At 39.3% G+C, this 21574-nt stretch overlaps 2 protein-coding genes across 3 annotated transcripts; both read left to right on the forward strand.

The window, feature by feature from the left end:
- Nucleotides 1–2869: 2869 nt before the first annotated feature.
- Nucleotides 2870–6405, forward strand: LOC102708808 (E3 ubiquitin-protein ligase KEG). Of its 2 annotated transcripts, XM_015838803.2 has the most exons (5): nt 2870–3002; nt 3608–3976; nt 4074–4165; nt 4453–4926; nt 5206–6405. In XM_015838803.2, exons 2-5 carry the CDS (start codon nt 3611–3613, stop codon nt 6161–6163), a joined length of 1890 nt encoding a protein of 629 aa, XP_015694289.1. In that variant the 5' UTR covers nt 2870–3002; nt 3608–3610; the 3' UTR covers nt 6164–6405. The 2 variants fall into 2 exon arrangements, with proteins under 2 accessions (XP_015694289.1, XP_006656283.2); XM_006656220.3 differs by lacking the exon at nt 2870–3002 and having other exon boundaries at nt 3087–3976.
- A 12613-nt stretch (nt 6406–19018) lies between these two features.
- LOC102710134 (dolabradiene monooxygenase-like) lies at nt 19019–21096 on the forward strand. Its single transcript, XM_015838167.2, has 2 exons — nt 19019–19946; nt 20071–21096. The coding sequence occupies exons 1-2, from the start codon at nt 19050–19052 to the stop codon at nt 20713–20715; spliced, it is 1542 nt and encodes a 513-aa protein (XP_015693653.2). The 5' UTR covers nt 19019–19049; the 3' UTR covers nt 20716–21096.
- The last annotated feature ends 478 nt before the right edge of the window (nt 21097–21574 follow it).

The following is a 21574-nucleotide window of genomic DNA, read 5'->3' on the forward strand; positions in this document are numbered from 1 at the left end:
GAGAGTGCCAGTTGCTGTTCTTTGGTCCCTATGGACGGCTGAGCCTCGTCCTCGAAGCAAAGTGGATCTGGAGTTCTTGTGCTGCAAAAGTCTACTGATTCAAAGTCAAATCATAACCTGATCCAGCAATCTGCTCCATCCATTCAGCATTTCAGCTTAAAATCGACGAGCAGTGTCATTTGTCAAACGGTTTTGTGGTGGATGATGTCCTATGATTAGAATTTAGAAGCAACGTCTCTTTGTTTCCAAGAGACTTCTGAACTTTCTGACAGGAACTGGACGGTATACGGACAAAGATTCACCGTCCCCATTAGGCTGTCAATTTGGAAGCTGCAACCTGAACCCATACTCTGCAGCTGTTGTGCCTATTTGGAAAAACTAGATATTTCATCCTTTGCCTTCCAGACAATCTGCACACGTCGATGACACTGTCAATGTCATTGTTGTTTGTTCATCTTTGTGCCAAGGCCCCAATAATACCATATCAACAACCTATTTCTCCAACCAAGAACACTGCACAAGATGGATACCTGGCTTTTTGTCAGTTGTACTTTGCTCATAGGCTCATATTCATTGAGTGTTGGCTTTCCGAAAGGAATTTTTTAGTGTACTTTGCGGTATATGTGAGCCGTCTAATATGGCTTATCCAACTACGCTACTGCTTTCTTTAGTTGGGGTACCGTAAAAGCGTCCTCCCAAAAAAATATTCGTTCGGATCTAGAACTACGTGCAAGCTTTACTTTGAGGATTCAGGCTTTTACAACTGCTCATGGAACACAATCTTTAATTTTGTATATTGAGTAAATTTAACTTCTATGTAGCTGTTACCTTTTCTATGCTCATGTAATCGAGCCCAAAATCAAGCCTAGTTCTGTTTTCTTCTAATGCCCAATAGTACATTTTTAGCACTGAAGAGTTCTTACATAACTATCTTTGCTAGTGCCTTTTGTTTGTTAGTGCCTTTGTTTGTCATTACAGCAAAGAGCTGAAGCGTACAGACAGAGGTTACCTGTGGAGTGTCCTTGCAGAGACCTGATGCGAAAGAGTGTGGCACCCGGAGCTATTGGTGGCCACAGATGCAGAAATCTTGCAGAAAATGGAGCAGGCAAGTTCTTCCAAATTCTTGTCATAGCAAGATAGGTCACTAATCAATCAGATCGCCATGTCTTGTTGCACTCCAGTAAACAAGTGAGATAATAGTAGGATTCCTTTGTTGACAGTCAGACAGAGGCTTTAGTCCAGAGCTCTTTAGTCAGATGAGTGTGTTAGATATTTATGGACCATACCAAATCTTCAGATAACCCATCTTTGGTTTGGCTTTCAGCTCTGCAGGGAGAAAAGGGGAGCAAGTTAAGCAAATGACTTCTAATAATTAGTGGCGTAGGTTCCTTTGAATATCAAATCAAATCATCTGCTTAAGTTACATCCTCATTTTTTTTGCTTTTACTTATGTTTGAATAAATTTTAGGAAAAATACATGAATTAGAGGAGAGAGATACTCAAAATAAAATTTCCAAGGCAACTTCTTGCCATTTTTCCTCCAAAAGTTGTTTTTCATATGATAAAATAGGATCCAAGCCTTTGTTTCAAATAGTTATATAGAAAAAAAAATCCTACATGATTCTATAAAATTCCTATATTTTCCTCCAAATCAAAGGGGCTAAATCTTTCATCAAGTAGCAACCTTTTTTTAACCACAAAATTGACGCCCCATTAATTTCCAGCATGGTCTTAAATTAGAAAAACATATAAGTAACTGAGCATATCTTTTGTTTTTTTTGACAGAGAGACGAGGAAAGAGTAGTGTGTGGCACCTGACAGGGCATTAGAACTTGATAATCAATCCGTTTCATCCTACAAGACCCTTTAGTTGTATGTAGATTTATCTATAGATTAATGTGTATTATATATATGACTATATTTATCAGTATTCATATAAATCTAGACATAGCTAAAAAGTTTTACGTGAGGTGTTAGCAATTTAGCAGCTCTTTTGCAGCTCAAAATGACAAGGACTGAGAGAGTTTTGTCGCCCTCATTCCCTTGGAAAACAATAGTAGTTGCATCTTGCGTCAGCCTAAAAGTGAAAAGTGTTTGGTTTAAAGCAATATTAAAAGTGTTTGGTTAAAAGCAAACTGAAATGTATAAAAGTGAACTAATGTGAGCTCACTGTCTTTGAGACTTCCAATTTACCTTAACACTTTTTTTTTAAGCGTACCTTAACACTTTACTCCCCACACTTTATGTTATGACCCTCTGAATTACTGCCTCCGCTCAATAATACATGACCTTTTATATAATAAGATGAACTATATTTTATCTAAATTATTTATCGTAACGACAAATATTAACGACCGGAGTGTAGGGAACATTATCCTAAAATATCAAACTTTTAGTTCATGCTCAATTTTTGCCTCTTATCTTTTGTTTGTAAGCTCTTTTAGTCACTGCCAAAATTTAAATTTGACACATAATTTTCCAAATGATTTTGTGATATTTTTCATCATAGTCTATTTATCACATTAACTTTTTAGCATATAATAACTCAGATATACAACTTTTACTTATAAAATACGTTTAGCTGCTCCGTTTATTTTTTTAACTTCTAACGGTATTACTTACGGTCTTTGTTACATAATAAATACAACGCCGTATGTGTAATATTTTATTATTTAAAATAAAGAAAGCATTAAAAAGACCGAGAAAATGCAAATTACCAAACTGCCTCACCATTGTCCCCTCCACCTCTTTCTCTCCTTCCACCGCTCCACACCGCTTCTACTCCACACCTCCCTCCCTCCCTCTCTCGCTCTCTCTCCCCCCACGCGCGCGCCGCCGGCGAGCGGAGCGGCGCTCCCCCGCCCGGAGGCGCGCACTGCGTGCGCCGACCTCGCCTATATAGCCTCCGCCTCCCTGTGCGCGCCGCCGGCGAGCAGGTTTGGAGGGGCTGGGCGACGTGGCCGGCCTGCTTCCACCGTCTCGGCTTCGACCGGAGCCCGAAGGTATCCGTTCTTCACTCCGGTGACCCTTCTGCCTACACATCCTCCGTCTCCGCCACTCCGCGAGAGCCGGAAGGGTAGATTGGAGATCCGTCTGGACGTGGACTGATTGGTTTCCTTCCACGCCCTCCTCCAAACCGCGAGCACGCGCGTCCGGTTTCTTCCTTCCGGATTTCTCTGACGGTAATGGCGGCTTGCTACCGGCGAGAGTTGGGGGTTTGAGCTGAACCACGATGCCTCGCGTTAGGTCCACCCCATGTTCCCGCGCCCCATTGACTTTCGTGCTGTTGTAGTGGCCCAGTTGAGTGATGCTTTTACTGGTTAATTACTGAGCTGTTCTTGCTTGAGCTTGGGTCACATTCCCCGGCAAGTATGCTTTTGCTGTCAGTTTAATTTACTTGCTTTAGTAATTCTTCTAGCACTTCACGTGTTTATCATTTTATCCCCACAAAAAGGCTTTTAATTTCTGACGAAACTAGTTCATGCACAGAAAAATTGGGTTGAGTTCAAGTAGGAAACAAGAAAAGCTTGAAAAGTTAGAACACAACAAGCGTGGGTGAAATTCCGTCGACTGCTAGAGTTACTTAATGGTGAAATCGTGTTGGCAGGAAATGGAAGGGGAAAGATCCGACTCCCAGTCTGCTGAATCGTTTGAATACATGTTGCTTGAGAGGGACCCTGATCTTTACCGGACAGTGTTCTCTGGTCCGAGCCAGATTAGTCCGTGGATCGACCCGAGCGTGCTGACTTTGCAGCACAGGATAGGGAGAGGCCCATTCGGGGATGTTTGGATAGCAACTCATCATCAGAGGACAGAGGATCATGATCGGTACCATGAGGTCGCTGTGAAGATGTTGCATCCAATTAGAGAGGATCAACTGCAAGCCTTCTCAGCAAGGTTTGATGAAATCTTTGGCAAATGTCAGGGTCTAAGCAATGTGTGCTTCCTGCATGGCATCTCAACACAGAATGGAAGGGTATGTATGCTGCTGGTGGTGTGGTGATATTTCTTGTCTTGATCACTGGTGTACATGGAAAAAGTTTCATAGCTTATTGAGTATTGTGAGTTTTCAGATTTGTATAGCCATGAAGTTTTATGAAGGATCTATTGGAGATAGGATGGCTCGGCTTAAAGGTGGAAGGGTCCCTTTATCAGATGTTTTAAGGTATGACAGAGTTTCCCACGGTTTATCACATAAACTAATACTGTCATGGTCAGCTCATAACAACTTTAGGAATTCAGTATATAGTTTGCAACTTTATATCAATGTAGTGCTGTGCTGACTGTTAACTGAGTTGGTTGGATTAATTGCTGATATTCTTTCCTTCTCATTTTAGCATGTGCAGAGAACACCTTTTGATTTCTGAGAGTTATTATGGTACTTTTATAGGAATCTCTTGCGTCATTATTCTTCATCATATTTCTGATATATCTTATTATATTAATTCATAGATATGGTGCTGATTTGGCTCGTGGCATCATAGACCTGCACTCAAGGGGAATGTTGATTCTAAATCTTAAGCCCTGTAATTTTCTCCTTGATGAACATGACCGTGCTGTGTTGGGGGATTTTGGAATTCCATCCTTGCTGTTCGGGCTCTCTCTACCTAATCCAGATCTTATCCAACGACTTGGAACTCCAAATTACATGGCCCCAGAACAATGGCAGCCAAGCATCAGAGGGCCAATAAGCTATGAGACAGATTCATGGGGTTTTGCCTGTAGCATCCTTGAGATGTTGAGTGGCATTCAAGCATGGCGTGGCAAGTCACCAGATGAGGTTTATCAGTTGGTTGTCCTGAAGAAAGAAAAACCAATATTTCCATACAATTTGCCTCCAGCAATAGAGAATGTCCTTTCTGGATGCTTTGAATATGACTTTAGAGACCGTCCTCTGATGACTGATATTTTAAATGCATTCGAGAGGTAACATGCTTATTATCTGCCTTTCCTGTTCAACAATTACATATTTGGTTGAATTGCCGTCACGCAAGTTACTTGTACTGTAATTTACATAGCTAGTCAGTACTAAATATGTGAATCCATGATTGTGTTTTTCTAGTACTCGTATTCTGTTAGTTCTGTTGTAATGTGGTATAATCTTACATCTTTAGTTGCGATTTTTCTCCTTTGCACAGTTCTTTACTTTCCCATACCTTGGATTGCATGTTATCCTTAATTTGTTTTTCTTTTTATGTTGATCAGTGCGAAAGATGTAGATTATGAAAACAATGACGGAGGAAGTTCTGAAAATTTAAGAGTGGACAGGCCCTCGCTACCAAGCCGCACTGACTGGTCACTCTTCAAGGACAAGTTGCAAGTGGGAGACAAGGTTCGTTCCAGAAAGCTTAAAAACTCCTGTAGTCCAAGAACCATGGAAGTCCCTGATGGAACCATAGTTGGGATGGAGGATAACGGAGGGCGTCATGGCTACATTCTTGTAAGGGTTCATGGTTTACATGATCCTTTGAAGGTTCGCTCCTCGACAGTGGAAAGGGTAACATATGGTTTCGCTGGTGGAGACTGGGTACGGCTTAGGGAGGATGACAAGAAACGGTCTCAGGTTGGAATCCTTCATAGTATTGACCGTAATGGTACTGTGTATGTTGGTCTGATAGGAATGGACACACTTTGGAGGGGTGAATATTCTGACCTTCAAATGGCCGAAGCCTACTGTGTTGGGCAGTTTGTGCGGCTGAAAGCCAACATTTCAAGCCCACGGTTTGAATGGCAGCAAAAGAGAGGCGGAGGACTGGCTACTGGCCGTATTTCGCAGATACTACCAAATGGATGCCTTGTTGTGAAATTTCCAGGCAAATTTAACCTGGGTGAAGTGTGCAGTTGCTTGGCAGATCCCTCTGAGGTGGAGGTGGTTAGCTTTGACAAGTGCGAGGGGATCGTGAAGAAGTATGAGCACCTTGAGGATTTCCATTGGGTAGTGAGGCCGCTGTTCATTGCTGTAGGTTTCTTCACCGCTCTGAAGCTAGGCATCTTTGTTGGGAAAGGCATTGTTCGGCCAAGAAGTCGAAAGGTTGCCAGCGTCTCCGATCAGAGTGATCATCAACAAGAGCAGCAAGTAGTGCAAAACAATGCCAATGCAGCATGGCTCCCTCCAACAGTGGCAAACATGCTATTTCGAGATGGTCCTACTCCCTCTGGATAAAACTATGGTCTATGGAACCAATGCAAGAATTTCACAAGTACTGGATAATGCTTAAGCAAATCATAGTTCATGTTTAGACCTGAAACTTGTCCTGCCAAAAGATCTGTAAATATTTCTACCTCCATGCTACCATCATCTCCATGTTCATAGACATGTTCTGTAGCTCTGTGCTTATGTTTGTAAATTGTAGGCTTGCAGTCCAAATCCTGATACTGTCTTTTGCTTTTATCGTTACACTGCAATTTCTTGGTATCCCTGGATTTTCTGTTACGGACCATAAATTTTACAGTTGCATATGCAAGGCCGTTGCAAAGATGGGTGAAGTTTGCCATAAATGCTGGCAATTTACCAACATCAGAAATCACGTGACGTCATCTGCCTACAATATTATACAATTTAAACCTGACCGACAAAAGACTAGTAGCAGAAATCCATAGCTGAAAAACACATGGGATCGACCTGCCTGATGCAATCCACCAGACTGCCTGATGTGTAATGACCTAAGCCAATTACAATTTGCAGAGAGTAACAGCTGCACAACATTGGGGTCTTTCTGTGCTAATATTTTGTTCCCAGCATCCTCTGAGCTGTGAAACATGGAAACTAGTCATCAACATGGACGCCTCCAATATGACAGGGACCTGCTGGCTGATAAAAAGAAGGCATCAAAACATGAGAGTGCAAAGGTTTTTCTTGTAACTATTCTGAAAGCTTAATCAGCAGGAAAAGAAGTTATTATGAAAGCTTTGATACCTGGCTATTAGTCTGTGCCACCTTATGCACATGCAAAAAGCCAACCATATCCTGATATCCAGTGAGGAGTTTTGCTAACTCCTTGTCCTCATCTGGTGACAAATGAAATGAAAACTTTAAAAGGGAAATGGTTGGTTATCAAAATGGCAATTGCGAGACATACTTTACAGGGCCATGCATAGTTGCAAGTCCCAGTCCTGCAATACATGAATACAATTAGTTGCAAGTACAATTTTGTTTTCTTGCATATCCTCAAAAAGGTTTACAGCCATGCTCTTTGCATACTCGAAAATTAACCAACAATAATACAAAGGAAAGAATATCACCTCTCTGTTCAGCATGAGAAATTGAGAAGCTCTTTTCTTTCCCAAAGTAATTCTTGTAGTGCGAAGCTATCATCAAAGCCTCGTCCTACACAATTACATATCTGGATCGACATGAAAAATAATAACACTTTTCAGGGCTCAAGCTGGCTGATTATTCAATGCAACATACACTTGCTCATCCATCACTGGCTGTTCCAGCCCCCATCCCTCTTTGTCGCCCATCCTCCTTTAAAGTCGTGAGCTCCATCATTTTGTAGTTGCAAATGATTATAAGTTAAAATTTAAATTTTAAAATTTTATGGCTTTTTCATCGTAGTTTATTTTACACATTTCGCTTTTGAGTCACTGTAGATACGTATATTAAAGTTTTACCTATAAATTATTTTTTATTTATAAAAACACGTTTTTGCTTTTCGCTTAAAAAAGTGAAACAATGGGAGCCTTCAACATGCAACTGAAACCGGTATCGTACTACCCAGGAACTAGGGACTTCGATAGCGATGATGAGCTCAGAGTGCGGTTGGGTATCGTATTTTTTTTATAATTATACTTGTTTATACTTATATTATAAGCTAAAATATATGTTTAAAGTTAACTTTAGGATTTTTTTATGGTTTATTTAGATCACTAACAACACATATATAATTATTTTATTTATAATTTTTATTTAATAATATGTCGTTTCGCTTATGTTTATTTTAAGTGAAAAGATAACACATGACCCTTATCAAATTATGGATTTTGAATTATATTTTTCGAGCTATTCAAGCCACTAAAACCATGTATTCATATACAAAATTACATAAAAGTTTCTTATCTGATATTTCTGAAATAAGATTTTTCATTATATATTAGTTAATTTAGCTATCATGAAAAATCTAATAATCTTTCAATCTTAAATTTCACGCAAACAGGTGCGATGGGGATAGATAGCGAAAAGGGTGACATGGATGTGATGGACTGATGGGGGGAGGAGACATGGAAGATCAGCCACGTACGGCGAGTCAACCTCGACCAGCGCCTCTCATCTATAGGCACAGATCGTGCATGCCCCAATTCTAGAACAAGGTTTCATTTCGTATGGTTGGGGAGTATATTTAATTATACTCTCAACTAGTTCATTGGCCGCATTAGTTGATAGCCTAATAGTATGTACTCTGGTTTTTTCACATTTATTATTATTAGTGGTATGGAGCTTTACACTCGTAATTAATTAAGCAGTTGAATGCTCATAATTTCTGCAGTAAGGAAAAGAACGTGTTATGTTCATTTGACATTAATTTGTTTCAGTTTTTTGAACATGCCCTCAAACTCTTCCATTTAACACACACGTGCATGTGTGTAGGGGTGGACTGAAAGCTCGTGGCTCGTTAGCTCGTTCGACTCATAATAAACTCGGCTCGACTCATTTTATTTTTCTAATAAGCCGAGCTAGCATTTTAGCTCGTTAGAGATAACAAGCCAGCTCGAGATAGCTCGTGAGCTGCTCGCGAGCCTAACGAGCTAGACCAAACACACGTGATTCGTCGGCGTTCATTGATTCCACCCCAGAATGCATGTGTTCAATATTTCATAGGTTCAGTATGTTATTTGTTGGTTCAAACTTTAATATTTAGATACAATTTCATATGATTTGCATGTTTGAACTAAAAAATTGTTTGCATAATCTATTGAAAAATTGTTTAAGTTCACTTTTCATGTATAGTTCACGAGTCTAACGAGCCAGCTAACGAGTCGAGCTGAGCTAGGTTTTTAGCTCGTTACGATAACAAGCCGAGCCAGCTCGTTATCTTAACGAGCTGGACCGAGCCGAGCCGGCTCCTTTGTCCTTATCCACCTCTACATGTGTGTACGGTACGTAGCACTATTCCGCGCGCAACGCGTAGAACATGTCGCGCGCCTCCGGGCACTCCCGTTTTCTCATTTTTCTCGCCTAACAGTTTCAAAGTAAAAATATCAATTGACCTCTCATGTGAGGTTGATGAAGCTACACGGTTCTATTCGGTTAATAAAAATCACTTGTCTGATTCCTTCGTCGCATCCAGAGTAATCAAATTATTACCCTCGGACAGATAAACTCACATGGTTAAATTGCCAATAACTCTCTTTTAGAGCAAATAAATTACTGTTTGGTAGTAATACTTCGAGCAATTTTATTACTGGGATTATTTGGTTCTCTCCAAATTAATTTTTTACAATATAGAAAGTGGGAGTGTGCATCAAAGCACGTGTCATTGGTTTTTCTCAATGAGTACTGTAGTTACACTATGATGATTCTATAAAGCAATTTATTTACTACATGTTTATACAAATAATTTATTTACTATCTATTTCTAATCATCAGGATGGATTAATACAGAGACGACGGTTATGGAGGGCTAATCGAATATAAATCGGTGGGAATATTTGCGGTAAACATAATACATCACCCGGTCCAGAATATATTTTAGTTAGAATTAATGTATTTTTTATCATATATGCACACCTCTTAATCTGAATTAATGTATTTTTTATCATATAAGCACACCTCTTAATCTAAGTTCAGACACCTATACTAGTCCAAACCCTTTCTAAAACACTAAAAAGTAATTAAGTGACAACTCTCTATATTTTGTCCTGGCTCCGTCATGTACACATATATGTGTAGTTGTGTTTTACGAAGGATAAAAACATATTATATTATTCCTAAAATAAATAGAAAAATATTTTTATAAAATATGTGACCATCTTTTTTATATAAAAAACATATCAATTTGATTTTATGTGGATATCTATTAGATTTGATAGTTTTTTAATATTACGAAGTTAAGGGGATAAATTGTAAAATACAATGGGAGTAGGTAATGGTGGCAGATTCACTGTCTTGACTACTGGAAGCTTTTATAGTAGTAAAGATACTCGTTGAAAAATGATTTTTCCAAGTCTCACCGTCACCCCTGGAGTTTCATGTATCATTGCTAGGGACGAGGAATATAATCGCAACAACCGTGAGCACGGAATCGTCGTCTGTCGAGCAAGGTGCTATTCCCTCGGTCATATATAACTTTATGATTTTATGTAGACTTATATATATATATATATATATATATTATATATATATATATAGATATAGATTTACTCGCATGTATATAAACCTAAACAGTGTTAAAAAGACTTATAATATGAAAAAAAATAGTATGTAAGATTTCTGTATGCACGTATGCGAGGGGTACCCTTTATTATAGTCACACCAACAACGACAGCCTTTTGAAATGTTCACAGTGCGTCGTAGCATCCATCAGCGACGAGACCAAGCCTAGGACAGTCAGGACTTAAACCCTATATTCGTCTTCTTAATCTCCTATAGATTCCTTTAAACACCTAGCTAAAATATAAATATTTGATGAATGACATCATATCAACTCCAATTTTATCCCATTATTTGATTCCACCCCTGACATTCACGTTCCACAACAATGGCCCATGACAGGGACATGGAAAAGAACATATGTGTTCTGTAATGCTCTCTATACAGGTAGTTAGAACTAATCTAAACTATTTATTTTTTAATTCAATAGATCGGATCTATTTATGCTAGCACAACAATGGATATTTTTCCATTAACAATAGAACTTTAAATCAACAGTCAAAATTTTTTATATCGAAGATAATATTGGTAGCAGAATAAGTATTGTAGTTAAGCTTAAAAGAATGAGATTTACTTCGGTCCAATAAAAAGTACCTCGCGCGAGGTACCGATACCTCGCGCTAGCAAATTATTTCTGATCATTGGATCTCACGAGGTACCGATACCTCGCGGTAGCAAATTATTTCTGATCATTGGATCTAATAGTGCACATCCTATTCAGTTAGATCCAATGATAAAAAACGATTTGGTACCTCAAGATATTTTTTGTTGTACCTGAGTAAATCTCTAAAAGAATAACCTCACCTAGGAGAGTTCTATCGGGTCTTGGTCTTCGCCACACGACGTTGCCGGTGAAGGCCCAAGCTAGCTAGCTAGGGTCTTGCATCGTGGTGAGACTTATCTGTTGACATGTGAATTGCACGCACATAACTTCTCTTGATGCATGGTTTGACTACTGATTTGTAAGTCGGTCTCATTGTCATCCTTTTAAATTTGAATGATTAGCAACAAAATTAATATATATCGTCGCGTAAATGGTATTGTTATATTAATTAATGTCGACTTGCTCCCGGCCTTCTTCTTCTTCTTCACCACGTGGTCTACCATGTGGTTATTAAGGTCAAGAGTCTTGGGTTCGTGGAGAGACCACACCGTTATGTGACAGCGCTATACATTTCTACTTGATTGTAATGTCACTGGATCTAAGACCTTATTTGATTTCCTTCGACTTTTTTTAGTCCATGTTACATCAAATATTTACACTAATTAAAAGTATTAAATATAGACTATTAATAATACCCATCCTATACTCTAGACTATTTTAATAGACAAATCTATTAAGCCTAATTAGTCCATAATTAGCAAATGTGGTGCTACAGTAAACATATACTAATCGTGGATTAATTAGGCTTAAAAAATTGTCTAATGAAATAGCCTTTATGCAATTAGCTTGTTATCATTCTATATTTAATACTTCTAATTAACGTCAAACATCCGATGTGAAAAAAAATCCCTAAATCTAAACAACCAAGATCTAAGTGTGGATAGTATGATCACCATACAAATAGTCCTCGTTGTATTTTGGCTTTTATCGATCGCTGTCATAGAATTAATAATACAAGTCGATTATATATGAACGGGCAGGTGATAAACTGACACAGTAGATGGCTGCGTGACAGTGATTTAACTCGATGCAACAAGCTGTGCCTGCCTTTTTGGACCGGTGAAAAGACCAAACGATGCATTGGCACGTCATGCAGCACGAGCGGCCACAATCTCAACGGCCTAACCTGTGCGTCACTGGCTAGCGCGCGGTGCAAACAGCACAATACCTACGGTGATGGAGAATAATTAACTATTTACCGGTTACGTGTGACACTTAATCATCATGTCTATGACGTGTAGATTTTATATCTATGTGTCATAAATATATAAGATGATAAATATATAAACCGGTTATCGTAATAGCGACAACAGGTTAAATCCTCCGGTGATGGGGGATGGACAGGAGACTTGGGCGCCGCTGACGTGCGCCATAGGGTGGGGCGTATGGCACAAACATAAAAAAGGATAAATTCACGGTATACGCCTGCAAACTCATTCAATCTTTTCTGTACCTCTAAAATTTACCCGATCCTTTCTATACCCCCTAAAATTTTAACTTCATCCCTTCCATGCCCTTGCTGTTAGATTTTTCCTTTATTTTAATGTTAAAGTTGTGACAAATGACTTTAATGCCTCGATGATTTAGGTTTGAATATAAGCTTGAAAAACAATTGAAATTTTTATTTGAGTGCATAGTATATGCATTTTACGTAACTAATGAGACAAACATAATTAGTGTAGAAAATTTTAACATAAATTTTAAAATAAAACAACATAATAAAATATTTTTTATGTGAAATTTAATAGGACAATATATTTTTTTGTGGGGAACTCTCTTAAAAAGTATCGTGAACATTGGTAGTTGTATCTTTATATGAACACTCCTTATTCTTATGAATTTTAAAAAACAAAATAAATACATATTTTATTTTATTATCTATAAATAATTTTTTTCATAAATAGCTAGTGTATCACGTAGCAAACTCATAACTACTAATAGTCTCATGAGATAAACTTTTACATTTTCAATAATGTAATTCACAATAACATATCTAAAGGGTAGAATGGTCAATTTTATAGGAATTAGACGATCAACTGATGAGAGGGACATGGAAGGGATCAAAACCATTTTTTGTATACGAGGAAGTAAGCAAAATTCGGGAGCATAGAAGAGATTAGCCAAAATTGAGGTGGATGCAAGGGATTATCCCCATAAGAAAGTACTTCCTCTACTTTTTTATTTATGCTGATGATTTTTAGATTTATGTTTGATCAGTAATCTTATTCAAATTTTCTGTTCAAATAGAAAAAAATATAAATCATGCTTAAAGTTCTTATAATAATAAATTGAATCATAAAAATAGTTTAATAATTAATTATATAATTTTTTGAATAAGACAAATGATCTAGATAAAAAGTCAACGATTTTAAGTAAAAAACAGAGGGATTATTTCATTCGTCCATCACACACATATAACAAAATTATTCCTGGTTATAAATCTGGACTTAGATTATGTATTAGTTTATTACCAGGGATGTTGGATTCTACGTACCCTAACACGACATTCGAGATTTATCATTTCTCCCTGAATACAAGTACACCGGTGGAGGATGACTTTACATAGGATGAATACAAGTCCTCTATGACATCATATGTTGTCAGACCCTGAAAGTTGTCAGTAATTCTACAAGTACACTGGTGTAGGATGACTTTATAGAGGATGAATACAAGTACACCGGTGTTAGGGATTCTACATACCCTAACACGGCATTCGAGATTCATCATTTCACTCTGAATACAAGTACACCGGTGGAGGATGACTTTATAGAGGATGAGTACAAGTCTTCTATGATGTCATATGTTGTCAAACCCTGAATTTTATGTGCTAGGATTGTGTTAATGAATGTTTGGAGGGAAGAGATGAAGGTGGGCATCAAGATCGACAATAATACTATTAGGGTGGGTATGGACTTGATCTGCTCGTCGTCATAGGTCTCCACTCCTCCCTCGGCGGTGCAGATAGGATGGAGAGGGGGTTGGGGTGATTTTTTTTATCTTTTATGATTTTTTGGCATTCATTGCAAAATATTATACTTCATTATAAATAATAATTATGGGGACTAAAATAGAAAATATTTGGGCTGAAATGAGAATTTGAAGCCAATGCATGGGCCACTTTACCCAAAGAACAAAATGTACTTTAAATGTGTGTCCTCATCTTACGTGGCACTCCGAGCCACTCATAGAAGTGTTTCCCACTCTAAATGCCCTAATTGTAACCTAACTACAAGGTTGATAAAATTTGTCATGGATAACATTATACAATAAATGACATGGGTTCCATTTCTATGAAACAAAAAGGAACTTTCCAACATTACTATATATATACTCACTCTATTATGATCATCAATGACAATCTATATTCTGATATCTGTTTAGTTTTATATGGATAAAACATGTCAATGGCTTGTTCCATTTCTAATGAAACATATGTATCTATATAGACAGAACTAGATCGACTACCACTTTGTAGCATCAATTGTACATATGCTACTCCATCCATTTCATATTTTAGTTATGTCTAGCTTTATTTATTGATAGTATATTGTTTGTATATATGTCTAGATTCATTAGCATCTATATGATGAAGTAATGTCTAAAAAATCATGTAGATGGAGGTAGCACGTATTTAGCAAGTAATGTCTATCGCTGACAACATGCTCTATTACGGACTCTGAAATCATAGTATTTACGTTGTTACATATTAGCTTATTCTTGTGAAATCACAGCATATTTTAACAAATGAATAAAAATTTCAGACTCTACTAGTCTTAGTGGGGGTGCAACGAAGCACGACTTAGGGTTGAAATCAGAGTCTTACGCTATATACATTTTTGTGTAGATGGGAGATGCACAAAAATAGGGTAGAAAGGGAAGGTAGGCCAGGGAAAATAAATCTAATGGTTGAAAGGAGTCCATAGATTTAAATATAAATTAAGGTAGGATATTTCATTTTTCACATAATTTATATTTTTTTATTAATGAGCAAATTGCACCGTAAGTTTGTAAGTACGATATCTTGATAGTAGATGCTATTCACTGCAACAAATATTTTATTAGAGTGACATATGGCAGCTTAGGAGCATTTGAGAGGATGTTTAATGATTCTTTTATAGATTTTTTTCTATTATAAAAGTGGTACGTGGCAATTTAGGAACGCTGTAGATGATTGATGTGCCTTTATATAACTTTGTTGTATAGAAGATATCTATGCCCAGTATATGTAAGTGCAAACTTCAAATCTTAAATGTACTTTTTTAAGCTAATAGATAACCGAGCCTTGACTTAAAAAGCTACAGCCAAAAATCTGAAATATACTACAAAACAACTTGCATATGTATTTATATTTATGTTGTCAACTCACATGAGTCGGTAGAAGCCGGCCAATGTCACATCGGTAAGGACACGCTTTGTACCAAAAATAGTATTTTGTCAGTTGGTCCAGAGCCCAGATACTCTTTCAAAAATAAACCAATCTTTCGTAAGACTGAATGACTTATTTAATTCTTTTTACTGTTAATATTTTTGTTTTTATTAGATGATAGATTATAAATAGTAGCTTACGTGTGACTAATATTATTTTAATTTTTTGAAAATTTTTTAAATAAGACGAACGGTGAAATGCTCGGTGGTCAAAAGACATACAACTTTAATTGACACTGTGATAGCCATAAACAACAAACGCACATCTTGTTTCATGCGTCATGACAAAAAAAAAACAACAAATACACATCGTTCTTTATATGGATCTTACCTCATGGTCCGTGCAGTGATCGAGCCAGAAACATCGTGGGTTTAGTCTAGCTTTTTTTTTCTCGGTTTTTGCATATGTCCTCTTCAAACTGTTTAAGTTATCATCTTATAGTTTTAAATAGTTTTTTTAACTTTATAATAATCAATTTTATTAATCATATTATTAAATAATTGTGGTGTGGTAGCCCACCAGTAAGCTTCGCTGCTGGCCTGCTGTCTTCTGGCTTCACAGGTGCTACAAACTGATATATTTTTTTTCTTTCGTCCCCCATTATTTTCCATCTAGTATCTCCATTCCCACTTTATTTTTCTGATAAATTCGAAGAAACAATTATCCAGATTCATTGTCAAAGTTAAAGTTCTTTTTGACAGAGGTAATTCTGCCCATCATATCATGTTAAAATGATGAAAGGTCGTTACACTACTTCAGATTGCTTAGATGTTATTTAATCACATTAATGATTTATACATTCGCGGTGTCAACCTGTGCGTTATAAGATTATTTTTATTGATAGTTAAAATATTAACCTGTGCGGAGACAAGCTTGAGCTCCAAATGAGTCTAATAATATACATTTTTATTATTTATTTAATAAATTAATAGATCAAATACGTCACCTTTATGTACCCACATTAATATATGTATATATATATATATATATAAATAAGTTATCTGTTTCTCCTACTTGATTGCTATAGTTATCTGTTTGAGCTTGAGCCTAGATTGATGAGCTCGGTTGGTCGACAACCCTAATATTATTAGATATAGAGTTTTAACTTGTAAGACCGCGGTCAACATTGGCAAAAGGGGTTAATTATCTGGCACAAAAAAACATATTAATAAATTAATACATGATTATTAATTATAAAAATTGTAAAATAAATTAATATGACTTTTTAAAGTTACTTTTCTATAGAAAATTTTTGCAAAGTAAACCATTTAGCAGTTTAGAAAGTGTGCGCGGAAAAACGAGAGAATCCCGATAATAAATAATAGCAGCCGAACACGACCCAAGTATAAGTATAGTTAGTAATGATATATTTTTATTTTTATTCATATGAAATTGAACGTTTTCGTCGTGCGCTACCAGCCCATGTGTAGTTCGTACACGTCTTACTTGCAATGGCAATATTACAAACGGCAACTTGTATGCACGTGACGCCTACCTAGGTGATCGATGTACTCGTATATATCTCTCGATCTAAGTATACTCCCTTCGGTTTCTTTTTTTAACGCTATTAAATTTTTTATTTTTTTTAATCTTTTGTTTTATTAAAAAATTATCTAAATATAAAAAATTATAAATTAAGTTATTTTAGTAATAATTAAAATCATAATAAAATATTCAATAACTATATAAATTTTTTGAATAAGACGAATGATCATTAGAAAGTTAACGGGGTAAAAAAAAAACTATCTATGACCGAATACGTAACAAGTACGCTGGAGCAGTACAAACTATGACCGGATGCATACGGAACGACGTTGTATGAGATCTACGAATATAGATAAGCAAATGCAATTAGCAGTACAAAATTTCATAGAATTTTTCTCGTATTGTCTAATTAGTATACGTAACAAGTGGGACTCATTTTACGTACAGTCTACATATTATTTTATTGTACGAATTTAATACTTCCAAAGTGCAAATTAAAGATTACCACTGCTGACACAAGATTCTTCCGATACTTATTTATCCGGTTTTTCAGATGCATCTCCGTCGAGATCATAGACAAGCTTAGGTAAAAGGACATGTAGTCTAAGCAGTTGCGGTGACGCGAGTAGTACTCAAACGTCCTAAGTTTAAATATTCACACATATGAGGAAAATTTAAATTGGTTTGTTTGAGAGAGTGAATCTCAGATTGGTTTGTTTGGACGGCCAAGTTACCATTAAAAAGACGGGCGTAAATCCGGTTGGATGTATAGGCCCAGTAAAAAAAACTATTGACATAGAAGACTAAATTTATTATCTTCTTTTACTTATGTAGGAATTTCCTCGTTATCTAAACTAAACTAGTGCTGGTATAGACTGATAAACAGAGTCATATTAATATATTTGCATTTTTTCACTTGGGCAATTTCCTGTTTTGGTCTAAAGATTTTAATTAAGGCCATTTTAACCACAAGAATTAAACAACATAAGGGCACGTACAAAGGTGCTTATTAGGTGACTCTCTTATTCACCACATAAGCAAATTTAGTGACATGGAGAAAAGAGAAAAAATGAGAGAGAAAAACTGTTGTCATACATGGCAATGGCTTAGAGTCGAATCTTAGCATTTATTAAAGGAAACTTCCTTGCACGAGGGTGTATAAAAAGAAAACTAGCGTAATAAAAAAATATTTTATTGTATTAAAGAAGAAACCACACCCGGCGCTACCTTTATACGTATCATTATAAAATAGACTCTCGTTGCTGACGTGGCTTGAGATTGAACCAACAATGGGCTCTACCATTGAACATGCCCTAATAGTACTAAACAGTACATGTAGTCCTAATAGAAGAAACTGACACGGTTGCCATAGTATAAGAAACCATCTATAAAAACAATTTTCCAGAATGGAGGTGTTTTTGAATAATAATGCTTTTCTCTTTCTCTCTTCTAACTCTATATATTTCATCGACGGTGAGCATGACACATGTCTACTAAAAACTAGTGGTTTCTCTCCAATGGTGAATTTATGGTGACTTGGTTTCTCCACGAAGAAACCATTTCTAAGCCTTTTCTTCACTTTCTTTATTAATTACATTGTCATGTTATCATTTTTCTTATGTGTTTGTTTGGATCCATGAACTTTTTATACCCTTTGTCACATAGGATGTTTGGACGTTAATTAGAAGTTATAGACTGATAACAAAACTAATTGCATAAATAAATGCTATTTCATTAGACAAAGTTTGCCTAATTAATTCACGATATCAAATGTTTACGGTAACATCACATTCGCTAATCATGAACTAATTAGGCTCAATAAATTTGTCTCATGAAATAAACCAGAGTATAAGGTGAGTTTATTAATAATTTATATTTAATATTTCTAATTAGTGTTTAAACATTCGATGTGACAGAGACTTAAAAAAAAGTCCTATAAAACAAACGCCCCCTAATTTGTTCCGTTGCAAAACAGCATCTCGCTCGCATCCAGATTTGTTGGAGCTCCGGACAGAAACGACACTATTAAAGCCAACCTACCGTGGTGTTCGACCATTATATGTTGGCACCCAGCCACACTGATAAATCGATAAGACACACAAAAAATGGCGGACGGTTCAGCCCTCTACCTTGGCCTGGCTCTCGTGTCGTTGCTCGTCGTGCTGCTCGCTCGGCGCGGGCGCTCGGCGGCGGCGCATGGGCTGCGGCTGCCGCCGGGGCCCTGGCAGCTGCCGGTCATCGGCAGCCTGCACCACCTCGCCGGCAAGCTCCCGCACCGCGCGATGCGCGACCTGGCGCGGCGGCACGGGCCGGTCATGCTGCTGCGGGTCGGCGAGGTGCCCACGCTGGTGGTGTCGTCGCGGGACGCGGCGCGCGAGGTGATGCGGACGCACGACACCGCGTTCGCGACGCGGCCGCTGAGCGCCACCCTGCGCGTGCTCACCAGCGGCGGCCGGGACATCATCTTCGCGCCGTACGGGGACTACTGGCGCCAGCTCCGGAAGATCGCCGTCACGGAGCTCCTCAGCGTGCGCCGCGTCGTGTCCTTCCGCTCCATCCGGGAGGAGGAGGTCGGCGCCATGCTGCGGTCGGTGGCCGCAGCCGCGGCGGCCCGGCGCGCCGTGGACCTGCGGGCGGCGGTGTCCGCGCTCGTCGCCGACACCACGGTGCGCGCCGTGATGGGCGACCGGTGCAAGGACCGCGACGTGTTCCTCGAGGAGCTCGGGCGCTCCATCCAGCTCGCCGGCGGGTTCAACCCGGCGGACCTGTGGCCGTCATCGCGCCTCGCCGGCCTCCTCAGCAGAGCCGTGCGCCAGGCTGTGGAGTGCCGCGACACCGTGTTCGGCATCCTCGACGGCATCATCCAGGAGCACCTGGAGAGGATGACCGCCGGCGACAGCGGCGGCGCCGGCGACGACCTCCTCGACGTGCTGCTGAGGATACAGAAGGAGGGCGGGCTCCAGTTCCCTCTCGACATGGAAGCCATCAAAGCCATCATCTTTGTAAGCTACTATCACTCACTTCATCAGTATCATCTCGTTCTCTTCATCAGTATCATATCATCCTTTAAAAATCAATCAACGATGGCGAGTTCCAAAATATAAGAGCAAAATGTGTCGCACGCAGGACATCTTCGGCGCCGGCAGCGAGACGTCGGCGACGACGCTGGAGTGGGCGATAGCGGAGCTGGTGCGGAAGCCGGAGGCGATGAAGAAGGCGACGGACGAGGTGCGGCGCGCCTTCGCGGCGGACGGCGCGGTGTCGGAGGGCGCGCTCGGCGAGCTCAAGTACCTGCACCTCGTCGTCCGGGAGACGTTCCGGCTGCACGCGCCGGTGCCGCTGCTGCTGCCGCGCGAGTGCCAGGAGCCGTGCCAGGTGCTGGGCTACGACGTGCCGCGCGGCACGCAGGTGGTGGTCAACGCCTGGGCGCTCGGCCGCGACGAGCAGTACTGGCCCGGCGGCCCGCCCGAGGAGTTCCGGCCGGAGCGGTTCGCCGACGGCGGGGCGAGCGCCGGCGTGGACTTCAGGGGCGCCGACTTCGAGCTGCTGCCGTTTGGCGCCGGCCGCCGGATGTGCCCCGGGATGGCGTTCGGGCTCGCCAACGTGGAGCTCCCGCTCGCCGCCCTGCTCTTCCACTTCGACTGGGAGGCGCCCGGCGTGAAGGACCCGGCGGAGCTCGACATGACCGAGGCGTTCGGCATCACCGCCCGCCGGAAGGCCAGCCTCCTGCTCCGCCCCACCCTCCGCGTGCCCGTGCCACCTGCCATGTAGCTAGCCCATCGATGTCGCCGTCGCCGGCCGGCCGGCGATCGAGAGCCTATAGTTTCCTCAGTACGTACGTATCTGCCACGACACGGCACGCATGAGCATGACGCATCACGCATCTAGTCTAATTAAAGCCGCTAAAAAATGGGAGCAAAAGCTGATTTCTTTGCAATCAGCCATGGACGACTCCTATAGTCCTATTTATCTGTACTACTAGTAGTAATAAAATGGCACTTCTGTCATTATTGATTAATATTTTTTTTCTATGGATAGGACGTTTGATTTTTTTTTGTCAAACACCCGCGCAATGCATACGATGAACGTATATAAGATTTTTGATTTACGTGCATGTATTTAAATTATCATCTAACGATAGCGATCATATTTGATCGTTGGAATTAAAATTTTCGAACGTTTGATCGCTAGCGGCCCATAAAATCCATAAAATGAGGAATCATATGTGTTCACGCAGAAATGCCCATGGTGGCATTTGTTAAGGAGCTTAATGAATGGAATTCTCTCGTCCCGTCATCCGTAGTAGATCATCATCTCAGCGAAATTGATGCTTTATTCAATCGGTTAATCCCATGTCTCTTTTTCAATTGGGTCCTAAACAACGTAAACTTATTTTTATTTATTTTAATAGCTGAAAATTGATGCTTTACACGTGAGTGAAATAATTTATTTCACTTGACTGTGTTTCACCATTTTTAATATTTTTATTTTACGAAATTTGTTTATTCACCGGTTGAAAATCAATGTTTCATGTCTGAGATGAAAATGTTTACAACTAGTATTTGACGGTGTTTCATTTATATGTTTATCTATTTAGTTATGTTGCAGTAATTAATTTTTTAGGCTCCTC

The sequence above is a fragment of the Oryza brachyantha genome, chromosome 6 (assembly GCF_000231095.2).
Source record: "Oryza brachyantha chromosome 6, ObraRS2, whole genome shotgun sequence".
In the NCBI taxonomy this organism is placed as follows: domain Eukaryota; kingdom Viridiplantae; phylum Streptophyta; class Magnoliopsida; order Poales; family Poaceae; genus Oryza; species Oryza brachyantha.

Bases quoted from the DNA above. Each gene is read 5' to 3' on its own strand.
- LOC102708808 (XM_006656220.3), top strand. From the start codon at position 3,587: ATGGTGAAATCGTGTTGGCAGGAAATGGAAGGGGAAAGATCCGACTCC. The intron at 4,166-4,452 runs GTATGACAGAGT...ATTAATTCATAG, and splicing joins CCTTTATCAGATGTTTTAAG to ATATGGTGCTGATTTGGCTC. The intron at 4,927-5,205 runs GTAACATGCTTA...TATGTTGATCAG, and splicing joins ATTTTAAATGCATTCGAGAG to TGCGAAAGATGTAGATTATG.
- LOC102710134 (XM_015838167.2), top strand. From the start codon at position 19,050: ATGGCGGACGGTTCAGCCCTCTACCTTGGCCTGGCTCTCGTGTCGTTG. The intron at 19,947-20,070 runs GTAAGCTACTAT...TGTCGCACGCAG, and splicing joins CCATCAAAGCCATCATCTTT to GACATCTTCGGCGCCGGCAG.